The following is a 15,535-nucleotide window of genomic DNA, read 5'->3' on the forward strand; positions in this document are numbered from 1 at the left end:
ATACAACACATTCCAAGTTCAAAAAATATTTAAAATGAGAATTAATGAACTGTCAAGGAACAGTAAAGAATTTATTTACAGTGCAAAACAATGATTTGAAGAGATTAAAAAAGAATGACCACCTAAGAAGTAAGAAAGGCTAATTAACAATTAAAACGTTTATCTAAGAGGATTTCCAGAAACAGAGAATGAAATGTATGGCAGAGATAAATTCAAGAAATAATAACATAAAATTTCATATGATTGACGAGAAACATGAATTTTCAGACCAAATGTCCACTTCAAGTGTCTAGCAGAAGAAGTATAAATAGATACAAAGAATAAAATTGAAAAACCTCAAGGTAAAGGAAAAAAAAGAACCATGAAAATTACCCAGAGAAATAACCAGATTGCCTACAAAGAAATAACAGAACAGTAGTGTATAGCTCATCAAGAACAACAGATCCTAATAGTTATCTGACCTTTATGGCTTCGAGTTTGGATTGAAACAAAAACACAAACTGTAAATCGAGAAGCGAGAAATTTTAATTACACATAAGATTTTTTTTTTTTTTTAATGTGAAATGCTAGAACGCATTGTGGGCATTAGGAACTCTGGTACACTGTTGATGGTGAGAAAAACTGGTAACCTGCTTAAAGTGAACTTTTGGCCACTATCTACAAAGTTGCAGATCCTAAGACCCTTACACATGTTTAAGAGAAACTCTTGCTCATATGCACAAGGAAGCATGTACAAGGATGTTTATCGAAGTATGGTTTGAGTTAGAAAAAAACTGAACACTGTAAATGTCCATCAGCAGGAAACTGGCGGTATGTTCACACACTGGAATGTGATATAACAGTTCAAAACCAATGAAGTACATTTATTGCCATAGTTTAGAAATGTCGAGCTAATACAGAAAGTTTCAGATTAAAACATACATTATTTAATACTTAAAATATACAAAATAATAGTATATATTCCAAATGTATACATACTTACTTGGTAAAACTACAAAAATAAACTATGAACACAAAAAACCAAAAGATCCAACATAGTTTTACATTTAGGAAGGTAGAGAAGGACATAGGATCATAAAGGCAGTATATAGGGGTCTGAAATGTGTATTTTTTTCTATATTCATGAAATGTTTTATAATGAAAGCAAATCTTAAAGGTAGAAAGACAAAAATAATTACAAAAAAGAAAATTAGTAATTCTACACATCATAGAAGTAACCAACAAAATAAAAAAAGCTGCGTGTTTGAAAAGATTAAAATATAACAGCAATAACAATCTAGAAAGAAAAATCAAGAAAGAACAAGAAGAGCCAAAAATAAACACTATTAGGAATAAAAAAAAAAAAAGGGAAGATAAGTACAGATGCTTATGGATTTTGAATATAACAAGCTTTCTAGACATATATATATATTACTAAATTTTACTATGAGTTAATAGAAAACATGGATATTCTCCTAGTCATTTAAAAAAATGTGTCCAGTTAAAAATTCCCATCTCTCAAAGATTCCAGGTCCAGATAATTTTAAGGCAAGTTTGATCAAACCTTTAAGGTATTGATGATACCTCTATTATACAAGTTAATGTAGGAAATAAAAAAGGAAGAAAAAATTCCCAATTCATTTTACAAAGCTGGCACAATGTTGGTATTCAAACTGGACAAGGTCAGCACAAGAAAAAAAATTACAAGCTGGTCTTAGTTGTATATACATATGCAAAAATCCTAAATAAAAACTAGCATATTGAAGCTAGTCATGTATAAAAAGGAGCACTAGAGTACAATGGTTAAGCACTCTGCTGCTAATCAAAAGGTTGGCAGTTCGAACCCACCCAGCGGCTCTCTAGGAGAAAGACTGGTGATTTGCTCCCATAAGATTACAACCTAGAAAACCCATGGGGCAGTTCTACTCTGTCACATGGGGTTGCTATGAGTCAGAATCGACTCGATAGCACTTCACAAAAATGACTAATGGGGTTTATTTCAGGCATACAAGGATGGTTCAACATCAGAAAAAATCAATTAATGTAATTTTTTTTATCCTATTAACACAATAAAGGGGAAAATCATAGGTGCAGAAAAATGATTTGATGATATTTCAACATTCATAATTAAAACTTTGAGCAAACTCTGAATAGAAGGGAGGAACTTCCTTAGCCTGTTAAAGGCCATCTATATTGTAATTAATGGTGAGTCTTTGAAAGCGTTCTTATTAAATACTGGAGTAAAAAACTGTTGTCACTGTCAATACCTAGTGCTGTCAATATTAAATTTAAATTAGAGGTCCTATTCAATGAAAAAAGAATAAAATAAAAATAGCAATAAAAGATTAGAAAAGAAGAAAATAAATTTGGATTTTCCAGATGAAAATTCCAAAAATCTTTAGCAAAATTAGCATTAATAAGAGAATGCAGCATAATTACTTATATAAGATCAACCTGCAAAACAGTTAACTGCTCTTGTCCTTATGGGAATAAACTATCAGTATTTAAGGAGATGCAAAGTTAGTTTGTACTCATCACACTGTTTATATCAGATTTAATATGTTCTAGTTTTTTTTTTTTTTTTTTATAGATACGTTTACTTTGGATTGCCAGCAGCACTAAGAGGCTCAAGCTATATTCCAGCCTTCATAATTCTATTTATTTTGAGGAAGCGCCGTCTACCTGGTGAAAATATCTCTTCAGATATCATGATTGTAGAGACAAAAGTTACAGGGAAGGACAATGAGTGCAAAGATACATCCCAAAATTCCAAACATGTGAATGATGATGAAATGAAAACTAAACTCTAATTCCCTATGGTATCATGTTTCTAGAGTGATTTGGGGAACACGCTGTACAAGTTAGTTGTTTTTAAAATCAGTAGTACTGTAGAGTGACATTTTCTTGTCTTTAAGAACCTCAAAAAGGAAACGTTTTACTCATGGTATTTCTGAGGAATCGATGGTACTTCGATTTTCTTTGGAGGACATTTGTAACAACCCACCCTGATCCTGTGCCGTCCAGTTGATTCCGACTCATAGCGACCCTACAGTAAAACAGGATATTAGAGCCAACTTGATTTTTATCTTAAAAAAGCAATATCTTTCTTAACTCATGCGTAAGGGTATATTTCCCACATCTCTTTTTCAAAATGGTTCTAAAAATTTCCTGTTATGAAAATCTATTTAATTCCACTGAATGTCTGCTTTGATACAGGGGTTATTTAGAGACTGAAATTCTCATTCTACTTATGAGGAAATTTAAATATTTTATTCAAATGAATCATTTCTATGTAAAAGAAGCCTAGATCTCATTCTGTTTAGAAATCATTCTATAAGTTGTCCTCGTCAATTCAGGCATGAGTTTTTAAAAATAGATTAGTTATTAATGTTACCTGTTGCTTTCAGCTCTTTCTCCACATTATCACTCATATCACATATTTGTTCATTTTGTTCAGAGTACTGACACATTTAATCAGACTATTAAAAATCATGTAGCTTATATCGTTTGGATTTTTTTTTCATTTATTCCAACCGAAGTGACTAAACTCTCCCTTAAAAACAAACATCTGAGACAAAAAGTGAAAGGATAATATTAGAAAAACATTAGTATTTAAAGGCTGTTTGTACATAGTGTCAGATATTTTCAAAGATAACCTTTCCCAGATTCATGAGGCCTCCTTAGACTAATGTTTATGTCACTTATGGTGTCCTAAACTGGAACACAAACACTAATTTTCTATAAATCTTATTAGAGAATAAAGTTTTTTAAAAAAATAACTTCTGTTAAGAAATTGAATTTAATAAAATTCATAATACACAGATCTGCTCATATTATTATTTTGTAATTCATGCATATAGTCAAAGAATGAAAAGATTTTAGAAGTGGAGGAGGCATTACCGATTTTATGGGGCTTCCGGTTCAAAAGGGTAGAATGAACAGACATGTTTGTCTCTTCCTTATTGTCCCTCCTTATTCTCCAAACCCTTTGGAATGATAGTCAATATATGAAAATGATATGAATCCCTAAAGGTGAGGAGAATGCAGGAAGGAGGGCAAGAGAAGTGGGTGTCAATATACTATGGCTTATTTATGCATGATATAAAGAAATGAGGGTGTCTTCAGGGGTAAACAAAATGGAGGAAGCTCTGATTCAAAATACACTTAGAAGGAGCCTAGAATGTTGGTGGGAGCCTTTGAGTTGCAGATTCTGTGAAGTCTCTGAGTTATAGGTTCAGAGAGTATGAGTTGGTAGCTATTGACAGTTGTTTTGCAGACCAACAAGAATTCCTGACAGATTGATTGTACTGTATAAGAAGAAAGAGACGAGAAAGACTGAGTAGAACAGGTTTTGAAGGACAAATTAAGAGTTAAGCTTTGGACTCATGGAGTTCATCCAGGCATGGGCCAGTAACATGAAACTTGCCTCCAAATATGAAGGGCACTGAGAGATCAAAGAGGCAGGCAACTCCAGTGTGGTGGTGAAAGAGTTTTATTAGGGAGACTTACAGACATGGCCAAGTCCTGGGTGGCAGCAGGACCAGAACACCCTACAGAGGATGGGCAGAGGTTTTACAGTGGTGGTGGCCAATACTGGCTCCATGCCAGGGGATTACATAAGAATACAAACTGTAGTGAACTGGTGGACCACATGAGGGCACTCATATTTGACTTCATAAAGCCTGTTTACCCTTCAGTCCACCCCTCGAGGCTGGCTCTTAAACAATCTGCAGTGCTCTGCTTCTTGTGCTGCCCCCTCCACCTTGTGTTGTAGTATGAGAGACCCTGTTCCCTCCCCAATGGGAACAGATAGAAGTATGGTTGGCCAGGTGTCGTATGGTGCCTGCATATGTGCAAGAGACAGAGAAGGTTACCCAGGACAGGGGGAAGACTTCTCTGATAAGGAGAAGGAACTGGAAGAGAAAAGGCAACCCAATTCCCAGCCTCCTTATCAGAGAATGCTCTGGGCCCAACAAATTTACTTAGGCAGCCTGGATGGAAGGCATATAGTTAGAGCTTCATCTCTGGTTGTATTAACATAACCAAGATTTAGACAGGAGTAGTGTTGAAATACGAGACAGGAGCTAAAATCTTTGGAAACAAGGATGTGTAACTTATAGATAAGTATGATTGAAAGGATGAAGTGTAGTGAGTGTTAGAAACAGCCTGGTAACATGAAATTGGAGCTTCTTCTTTTTTTTTCTTTTGAGAAGTGAGGAGAAAGGTCTAGAAGCTAAAGTGAGGCACAAGGTATTTATCTATATTCAGGTCCAAGGGCATGAGAATTGTGAGGAAAATAAACAGTCACCACAGGAGAAGACACCAGAGGAAGCAGTTTCCTTAGGAGAAATCCAGATTTTGATTGGGATGCCATAGTAAATAGAATACCCATTTTTTGAATTTGAAGATGTGTTTTGGTGATGAGCGACTGAGTTCCGGAGAACAAAGTGAATGGATTTCAGGAATAGGAAATATGAAGTATAAGGAAATTAGACTTACAGAAACTAGAGGAGGAGATAAAGGATAACCTGAAATTCTGGGGCTTTTTAGGTGACTGACATAAACAGATGCTAAGGACATAATGAGAATAGTTCTGATAGATTCAAGGCAGATAGTATGGTGGGACTATAAGTGTTAAAATTAGAAGGGATAGTGACTGGGGCTCCCTCGCAACCCCTTGTCATGGAGGCAAACTGGAGAAACTGAATTTTACTTGAACACCTGTGGCTCCTTCTCAGCTCTCATTGATGGGCTTAAGGTGATCAGAAGAAGCTGAGTTTTACTCTGTGCACAATTCTGCCACTTGAACTCCCCGTATGGAGTGTAGTAGGCCCAGAGGAACATGGTTTTAGACCCAGTGTCTTGGGATCACTCTTATCCCTCATGGAGGAGAGGACATTTTACTCTGAGAATGTAGAATTCTCCCTTGGCACTTATTGGTGAGAAAAGCCAGCCAGCAAAAGGGGGCCTTGAAGTGCTTGGGGATCCTTCATGACCTCTGTTGTTGGAATATATGAGGTCTGGGGAGGTCAGTTCTTATTCTGAGCTGTTTTACCCCTCATAACAGGGCAAAGGCAATGGCATAGTATACAGATGTGAGGGAAAAAAATGGAAAAACAAGTAGTAGGAAGAGTTGGGTCACTAATTTTCTTACTTAATATTGTGGGAGCCTAAAGTTAATGGAATTAAAAATAGCAGTTCTATATATCATTTATAATTCTAAAGGAAACCAATATTTACAGGAATTTTAAAACTAGTTCAGAAATTAGAAAAATAAATGTAAAAGAGAGGAAATAACCATTTTTTATATTTTATGGCGTGTTGTTAAAATGTATTTTAGACTTGATAGCTTAAGATATAATGGTATAAAATATTATTTAGCATTATGGATATTACTACAAACAGCTGTTTAAAGGTAGTTTCCTCTGGAGCACTGGACTGTTCATGAGGAGGGGCAGAGAATGATACTTTTGTATTTTATTTTAGTTCCTCATTTACTCTTTGATTTTCCTTTCATCATGTGTGTCAAAACATGATTGGAAATAATATTTTATAAATGATAACACATCAGTAAAAACAACAAAATAATAATAGAAGAAGTAAGATAATGCACTTTGCAGAAGGGAAAGAAACTGATTCCCTAATGAGAGTTGTTGAGAATCTCCAAGAGGAGTTTATTAAACAATTGTTTTCTCATTTCTCTACTTAGTTCTAGAGGGTGTGTGTGTAAATGAGAGTACGTGAGGCGGCTGGTAACTAAATACGTTGTAGTCTATAGAGCTCAAGTTGGTGTCGTTTTATTAGGAAGAATAAATATACACAGAAAAATAATTACGGAACAACAAGTAAAAGTACAAGGTTACTTAAAAAAACTATGCATATGTGATGGGTCACGAAGTAATCAGAGTTTTTTTTTTTGCATAAGCGTCTAATTCAGGTCTTGAGGGGCATGACTACAGAAAATGGAAAGAAAGAAAAAAAGCACCATTCTTGACTGAGGAAATAATCAAGTAAACATAAGAATGCCTCCTTTAATAATGCTGACTCCCCCTACAACTGTTAGAGTTTTGGCCAATGAAACATTGGCAGAAACCTGCTATTTGGAACGATATTTCCTTCCTAAATAAAAAAGACAAAGCCTTTTGAGAAGATATTTTGTCAATTTTTCTTCTTCTTTCCTGGACTGTGAATATTAGATTTTGAGGAGCAGCAGCCAAAATGCAACCAAGAGGCAACAAGCATAGGGCTGAAAGACAGCATAAGAAGTACAGCTGAGCAAGAAGACGGCCAGGGCCTGGATACCTGATACAGAGCTGAGTGCCTGCACCAGCAGGGGCTGGGCTAGGTTTTGTGGGGGTCTGAAGCCTATAACATTTGAGGGGAGGGCTTTTTTTTAAGAAAACATGCAAAACTGTGGCTGCAAAATAAGGTTAAAAAGTGAAACTTTATTTATACTTAGAAAAAAATTACAAATAATTCCATGTGATAAGATTCTAACTTTAAAATTATAATTAAAAACAAACAAACCTGCAGCAACCATCATAGTTTAATGGAAAATATTAGCATTTTTTTCCTCCTGATGTTGGTAGAGGAAAGATAATGACTGCCATCACCATTTCTGTTCAAAATTATTGTAGATGTCCTAGCCTGGGAAATAGGGGAAGAAAAAGCATTGATCATTTTTCTTTTTATAATTTATTTTATTTTTGTTCTTGGTATTGAGAATCTCCACAGTAGAACAGACACCAATTCGACAATTTCTACGTGAACAATTCAGTGACATTGTTTACATACTTCGAGTTGTGCAATCATTCTCACCCTCCTTTTCCGAGTTGTTCCTCCCCTGTTAATGTAAACTTATTGCCCTCCAAGTTTCCTATCTAATCTTTCGAGTAGCTTTTGTCAGTTTGATCCCATATAGATGGATCTTAAAAGAGCACAATGCTCCAGGCAGACATTCATTATTAGTTAAGCTAAATTATTGTTTGGCTTTAAGAAAACTTCAGGAGATTTTTGTCATTGTTGTTTAAGGTTTAAAGATTATCCCAGGGAAATGGTTTCAGGTATTCATTCAGCCTCCATGGCTCCAGAAAGTATGGATTCCACGAGAATTTGAAATTCTGTTCTGCATTTTTCTTCATTTGATTAGGATTCCTCTATAGAATCTTTGATTGAAATGTTCACTAATGAACCTCCAGTTCTTCTGACCTCATGGCAAAGGAGACAGTTGTTCATGGAGGCAATTTGCCACACTTTCGATTTCTTCCTCCTATTCAGGACTCTCCTTCTTTCTCTGTTGTTCCAGGTGAATAAAGACCAGTTGTTGTATCTAGAAAGACCATTTGCAAGCTTTTAAGACCCCAGGCGTTATGCAATGAACTAGAAGGTAGAACAGAAGCATAGAACACATATTTAAAAACAAAACAAAACAACAAACCCATTGCCATCAAGTTGATTTCGACTCTTAGTGACCCTATAGGACAGAGTAGAACTGTGCCCATAAGGTTTCCAAGGAGCAGCTGGTGGATTGAAACTGCTGACCATTTGGTTAGCAGCCATAGCTCTTAACCACTGTGCCATCAGTGCTCTGAACACATTATTAGGCCATTAAAAATCTGTAAGAATAAAAAAGGGGGGGGGTCTGTCAGTACTACGTGGTGTACCTAGAAAATCCAAAAGTTTCTACAAATAAATTATCAAAATTATTAAGTGAATTTAGGAAGTTCAGGAGATACAAGGGCAATATGCAAAATTACATGTATTTTTCCATATACATCACTAGCAATTATAATAGTTATTAGTAAGTGATATTAGCGAAGCATACCATTTAATGTAGCTTCCAAAACCATTGAAATCTTCGGAATAAATTTCATACAGGTAGGTGTTTGCGATCTCTACTCCAAACCAGAAAACATTATTCAGAGAAATTAAATACTTATGTCATGTCCATGATTGAAAGATTTAATATTGTCAAGATGTCAGTTCATATTCAGTGAAATCCCAAACAAAATTTCAGTAATTTTTGAAATGTGTAAATTGACAAGGCTATTTTAACCTTTACCAAGAATAACAAGCAATCTTAAAGAAGAATTAAGTTGTTAGAAAAGTACACCACTGGCTACTAAGACCTATAAAGCCAAAGTAATTAAGGCATCATGTTATTTATAACAACTCTCCCATCCCTGGTGCCACTCAATCTCCCATCGCTGACGTCACCCTCTCTCCCTTGCAAATGCCCTCTTCACTCCACTCAGGACCCCACACTATATGCTACGCTGCTCTCCTGCTTAGATACCCTTATCACCTTATTCAGGCTCCAACATCCTACATCAGACCCCACCCCTCTCCCACACAGGAATGTTTTTTCCACCCTATTCACGTTATGACACCTGTGACTGGATGTTCCATGTGTTGATGTCCTCCTTCCTATGCTTGAGTTCTGACATCTTTTATGGGACTGTCCTTCTTATGGACATGGCCCTCATGTTACTTGGGCTCTTAAACTCCACTGTCATTGTTGTTTGCTGTCACCAAGTCACCGTCAGTCATGATGACCCCATGCACAATGAGATCATTGGACCATTGTGATCCATAGGGTTTTCATTGGCTGATTTTTTTCAGAAGTAGATTGCCAGAACTTTCTTCCAGTCTGTTTTCATTTACCAGGGCTAAAATGATGTATTGCATTGGGGCAATCTGCTGCAAAAGACCTTTTTAAATTGCTAAAAAGCAAAGGTGTCACTTTGAGGACTAAAGTGTGCCTGACCCAAGCCATGATATTTTCAATCATCTCAGATGCATGCAAAAGCTGAAAAACAAATAAGGAAGAGCAAAGAATTGATGCCTTGGAATTATGGTGTTGGTGAAGAATATTGAATATACCATAGTCTGCCAGAAGAACAAACAAATCTGTCTTGGAAAATGTACAGTCAAAATTTATAAGTGAGGATGGTGAGACTTTATCTCCTGTAGTTTGGACATGTCATCAGGAGGGACCACTCCCTGGAAAAGGACATCATGCCTGGTAAAGCGGAAGGTCAGCAAAAAAGATGAAGATCCTCAATGAGATCAACTGACACATTGGCTGTAACAATGAGCTCAGTAGGAAAAATTGGCACAGTAGGAAAACAGTGTAGGACTGGACACCATTTCCTCCTGTTGTACATAGGGTTGTTATGAGTCGAAACCAATTTGACTGAACAACAAGGGCTACTAAAATTCCCCTTAAACACTACTCTGCCCCCCACCTTACATAATATGCACTTGCTTGGTCCCACCTAATTGCTTCAGGGTTTAATTATTCAAGAAGAGGTAAGAAGGGAAGGACAAAAACAAAAAAACATTGCAATGGAGTCAATTCTTCTCCTAGTAACCCTATAGGACAGAGTAGAGCTGCCCTTGTAGTGTTTCTAAGGCTGTAAACTTTTATGGAAGCAGACTGCCGCATCTTTCTCACCCTGGTGGGTTCGAACTGCTGACTTTTTGATTAGCAGTAGAGCGCTTAACCACTGCACCACCATGGCTGCTTAGGGCAGGACAAAGAAAGATAAAAAAAAAATAGAGGGATGAGAAAGGGGAATTAGAAAGACAGTTGAATGTATGATAAATTTTGGTAAGTAAATGTCACATTGGGTGATATATATCTAGAGAGTAGACACATATTGTCAATTATGTTTCATACTTACTTACTTCAACTATGTCTAGAGTTGGGTTAATTAATGCTGTTACATAATATAGCAACGTAACCTTGAATCTTAGCTTGATTTCATATTATCTCCTGCCCTAGGATGTATAGAAACAAAGAGTTTAATTTTATTGATTGCAAATTTAATTTTTTTTTTTTTTTCAGTTTGTTCAACCATGTAGAAAGCATAAGAACTCTTGGAAGTGACTTTAAAATTCATGACTGGTGTATCTAATATTTAAATACACTGCTCAAGACTTTCGTGGCTCCACATACAACTCTCTGAGTAGGTTATTTAAAAGTTCTTAGTCAGTGCACTTTCTTTTAATTTTTTTTCAGTTATAGAATGATTATATACAGGGACGACTCATACAGAACAGAAATTATAGAAATGGGCCAAGTAGTGCTGCAGCTACTATATTATTCCCTTTTTGTAAAGAGCTCAGAGCTTCATTATAAATAAATGCTATTGAAGTAAAAGCCAGTGATAAAAGCAAAGTAGGAAGCTTTTCTGCAATTGGCTGTATGAAGAATTTAAACAAATATTACCAAAAAAGTTAAAAAGCTATTCACAGGAGAGTCCTAGCCTTCTGATGTCTATAACTCCTGTTAAAGTTAATTTCCAAATTAATAATAATAATAATTTAGCTTATCCTGATGACATGTCAAGCTTGGGAAATTAAAAAGGCATCCTTCGCCAATGTAATTCCTTGTAACTAATTTGCTACAATAAAAGTTAAGAGCGAGACAGCGAGAGAGGGACGAGATGCTCCCCAGCAGTAAATATATACATACTGTGCTAAGTTTTTTTTAGAATGGCTAATACAAGGGAAAACATATTTAGGTGGCTTTGGTGTGAGTAAAAAAAACCCTCATTTAAAAAAAAAATTTTATGTTTCCTTAAGACTTGGGAGAAAATCACTTGCAGACCCAGAGTAGTACACATCTAATAACTTCCAACAGGCTTGCCACATTGGAAATATTCTTGTGTTAAATCAAAGTATCAGATGTATTTGAAGATTACAACTTTGTTTTCCACTTTCTTAGTGGCATTATTTGCTATTCTGTTTATCAGTTGTCTAGAGTCCACATGATAATGAAAAGATCACATGAAAAGTTTGGAGAGATCAGACCATCAGAGAACGGCCCCTCCCCTGCTACACTAACCCAGGAACACACAAAGAAACTTTTAGTAAAATTGAGAATGGATTAGAGCTTGGAAAGCTATAGAGATATTGTTTCTGGTGAACAGCACAATGAAAAAAACAACCCAAGTAGGGAGAAGACATGAGAAAAAAAAAAAAAAAAGTCAAATTAGTCTATATCCTAAACGTAGGATTTCATCAGAGAAATTTGAAGCCTCTGGGAGACATGGGGCCACCATGAGTCAGAATCAACCTGATGGCAACAGGTATGGTTTTTTGGTTTCGGTGAACTGAAGGTAACCATAAAAAAAAGAAATTTTTTTTTTTTAACCATAGCAGCAGCAAACTTCAAACCCTGCCCTCCTCCTGACTTGATTAACACAAATTCCCACACTAAAGTCCTAGAAGAAGGAAATGTGCTCATCTCCAAGCATAAAAAGTATTTTCCTCTGTTCTGACTGTCATATACAACAATTATAGCTTTCAACGAAATTTATAAGGCACAAAAAGCCAACAAAAAGTAGTCCGAATGAATAAAGGAGTCATTATAACCAAGCTCAAATATGTCAGAGATGTTGGAACTTTCAGACAAAGTGATTACTTTTATTCTTTTTTTATGCATGTGACTCAAAGAGACAGTTTTATAGAGGGTTTAATGTATATAGAATCATTACTGGTAAGATCAGTTCTAAACTAAATTGTGGATTAAAAAAAAAAACCCTCTGCCGTCCAGTCGATTCCAACTCATAGCGACCCTATAAGACAGAGTAGAACTGCCTCATAGAGTCTCCAAAGAGCACCTGGCGGATATGAACTCCCAACCTTTTGGTTAGCAGCTGTAGCTCTTAACCATTACAGCACCAGGGTTTCCAAAATGGTGAATAGACACAAGATTTTCCAGTGTTTCAAACTGTACTTTTCTGTGACCTTTTCTTTAAGCCAAAAAACCAACCCAGTTGCTGTGAAGTCGATTCCAACTCATAGAGACCCTACATGTTTCAGAGTAGAACTACGCACCATAGAGTTTTCAAGGCTGGGACTTCTCAGAAGCAGATCTGGAAGGCTTTCAATTTGACGCACCTCTGGTTGGGTTCCAACTGCCAACTTTTTCATTAGTCATCAAGATCTTAACCGTTTGCACCACTCAGGGTCTCCACCTTTTCTCTAGTTCTGAATATTCACATGTTCTCCATTTCCAATTCTATCAAAACCCCACTTTTAATAAAAAAGTTTGGAATCTCACTTATACGGTGAAGTGAGTGATTATACATGATCTCTTCCACCCTAACTAGAGACCAAAACTTAATTGGAAGGGATAAACTGCTAATGATGGAACTTGGGGCACACCAAGATTTACAGTGGAGATTGGGTTGGGATGAGGGGTGTGTCTGTGGGTGAGGGGTAAGGGGCACTCTCTGGTGTTGCTGAAATCACACTGCTTGTGTAATCACTGTTCATCAGGTTGGCTTGTTGGTTTTCAGGTGGTAAGTACAGCCTATCCAGGAAGGATAGAAGGCACACAAGAGGAGAGTCACAATTGTCACTGCCAAATTTCTTATCATTAATTCTGAATAATTGTGTTTTGGTAAAGTCTCTAGCAGTACATATGTTGGAAATAAAACCATAGAGAAAAGATGAGCATGGTGCCTGTGAATGAGACAAAAGAGCAGTTTTTATTCTGTTTTCATTGTGTATTATCATATGTTTACATCCCTATTTAGCCACCTCAGCTGTTACCCTCCAGAGGGCAAAAATTCTGTATTGTAAATGCTTTTTATTCCCCGGTACTTAGCACATATAAGGCAGTCAAAAGACACTTTTCTTTTTCTATATTTTAAAATTTATTTTTTCCATTTTAAAATCTTCAAAAGATCTGAAACAATCACTGGTAATACTCTGAACTTAGTGTAGCTATTTTTATTTCTGCATGTTGTTTTCAGTTCTTATTTATAAAATTCATATATGTATGATGGGCATTTATTGATTGATTTTAATTTTATTTATTTTGTTGTAGTTGTTGAGAATATATACAGCAGAACACACACCAATTCAACAATTTCTACATGAACTATTCAGTGACATTGATTATATTCTTCAAGTTATACAACCATCTCACCGTCCTTTTCTGAATTGTTCCTCCCCTATTAACATAAACTCACTACCCCCTAAGTCTCCTATCTAATCCTTCCAGTTGTTGTTGTCAGTTTGATCCCATATAGATAATTCCTAAAAGAGCACAGTGCTCAGGGCAGGCATTCATTACCAGTTAAGCTGAAATACTGTTTGGTTTTCAAAAGACTTCAGGGGATATTTTTGACTTGAGGTTTAAAGATTATCTCAGGATAATAGTTTCAGGGGGATGATGGGGGTTTTTGAAATTCTTTTTTTTTTTTTTCCATTCACTTATCCATTCATTCAAAAAATTATTTGTGATGTACCTGCTAGATATTGGGAATAATAAATGTAGATAAAAATAAATTCAATTCCTAACTTCCTGAAGCTATGGGACAGACTGAGAGTTATCAAGTAATCATAAATAAATGTAAAATTACATTTTTGATAACTTCCACGTTGCTAATAATATAATTGGGCAATTTTAACATCAAGAGATCAGAGAAGTTGAAGGAATAATGATTAAGATTAGATCTCAGTGCTCACCAGAAATTACTTAAGTAGAGAAAAGAGCATTTCAGGAAGAAAAAACGTTGTGGCCGAAGGTCTTGTCTCATGAAAATGGTTGGGGGCATGAAGTCACGGTGTTAATAAAGACACTGTAGTCTAGGTACTCAAGACTTTCTTCATTGCAGGAAGGCATTCTTCCATGATGTCTTCAGTCAGTGTTTGTTTTCCAGTTGCTCTGATTTTGTCCTCAAAAAGATCAGATTTCTTGGGTTGGTGCTTTAATTTGTCCTCTAAATCATGCACAGGCATACCTCAGAGATACTGCAGGTTTGATTCCAGAGCACCACAATAAAGCAAACTACATGAATTTTTTTGTTTCCCAGTGTATGAAAAAGCTATGTTTACTCTATACTGTAGTCTATTAGGAGGCCTGGTGCCATAGTGGTTAACAGCTCAACTGCTAACCAAAAAATCAGCAGTTCAAATCCACCAGCCGCTCCTTGAAAACGCTTTGGGGCAGTTCTACTCTGTCCTATAGGGCCGTTTTGAGACAGAATCAACTCATCTGCAACGGGTTTGGTTTTTGGCTTGGTAGTCTATTAAAGTGTGCACATTATGTCTAAAAAAATGTACATATCTTAATGAAAAAATGCTTAATAGCTAAAAAACGCTAACCATCATCTAAGCCTTCAGCGAGTCACAATCTTTTTGATGGTGAAGAGTCTTGCCTCTGTGTTGATGGCTGCTCACTGGTCAGGATGGTAGTATATTCAATATTCTTCATAATTGCCATAATTCAAAGATATCAATTTTTCTTCTATCTTCCTTATTTATCATCCAGATTTCACATGCACGTGAGGTGATTGAAAATACCATGACTTGGGTCAGGTGCACCTTAGTCCTCAAAGTGACATCTTTGCTTTTTAACACTTTAAAGAGGTCTTTTGAAGCAGGTTTGGCTAATGCAATATGCAGTTTGATTTCCTGACTGCTGTTTCCATGGGTGTTGATTGCGGATCCAAGTAAAATGAAACTCTTGACAACTTCAATCTTTTCTCCATTTATCATGTTGTTGCTTATTGGTCCAGTTGTGATAATTTCTGTT

General features: G+C 36.1%; 1 protein-coding gene across 3 annotated transcripts in view; it reads left to right on the top strand.

Moving 5' to 3' along the window:
* Window positions 1-3,036, top strand: part of SLCO1A2 (solute carrier organic anion transporter family member 1A2) — a 36,601-nt gene extending 33,565 nt beyond the window's left edge. For all 3 annotated transcript variants that reach the window (XM_003405682.4, XM_064284497.1, XM_064284498.1), the window contains one exon: window positions 2,570-3,036. In XM_003405682.4, coding sequence (XP_003405730.2) covers window positions 2,570-2,789 — 220 coding nt within the window. In that variant the 3' untranslated portion in view covers window positions 2,790-3,036. The remainder of the gene's footprint in view (window positions 1-2,569) is intronic.
* The last annotated feature ends 12,499 nt before the right edge of the window (window positions 3,037-15,535 follow it).

The sequence above is a fragment of the Loxodonta africana genome, chromosome 4 (genome assembly GCF_030014295.1).
Source record: "Loxodonta africana isolate mLoxAfr1 chromosome 4, mLoxAfr1.hap2, whole genome shotgun sequence".
Classification (NCBI taxonomy): domain Eukaryota; kingdom Metazoa; phylum Chordata; class Mammalia; order Proboscidea; family Elephantidae; genus Loxodonta; species Loxodonta africana.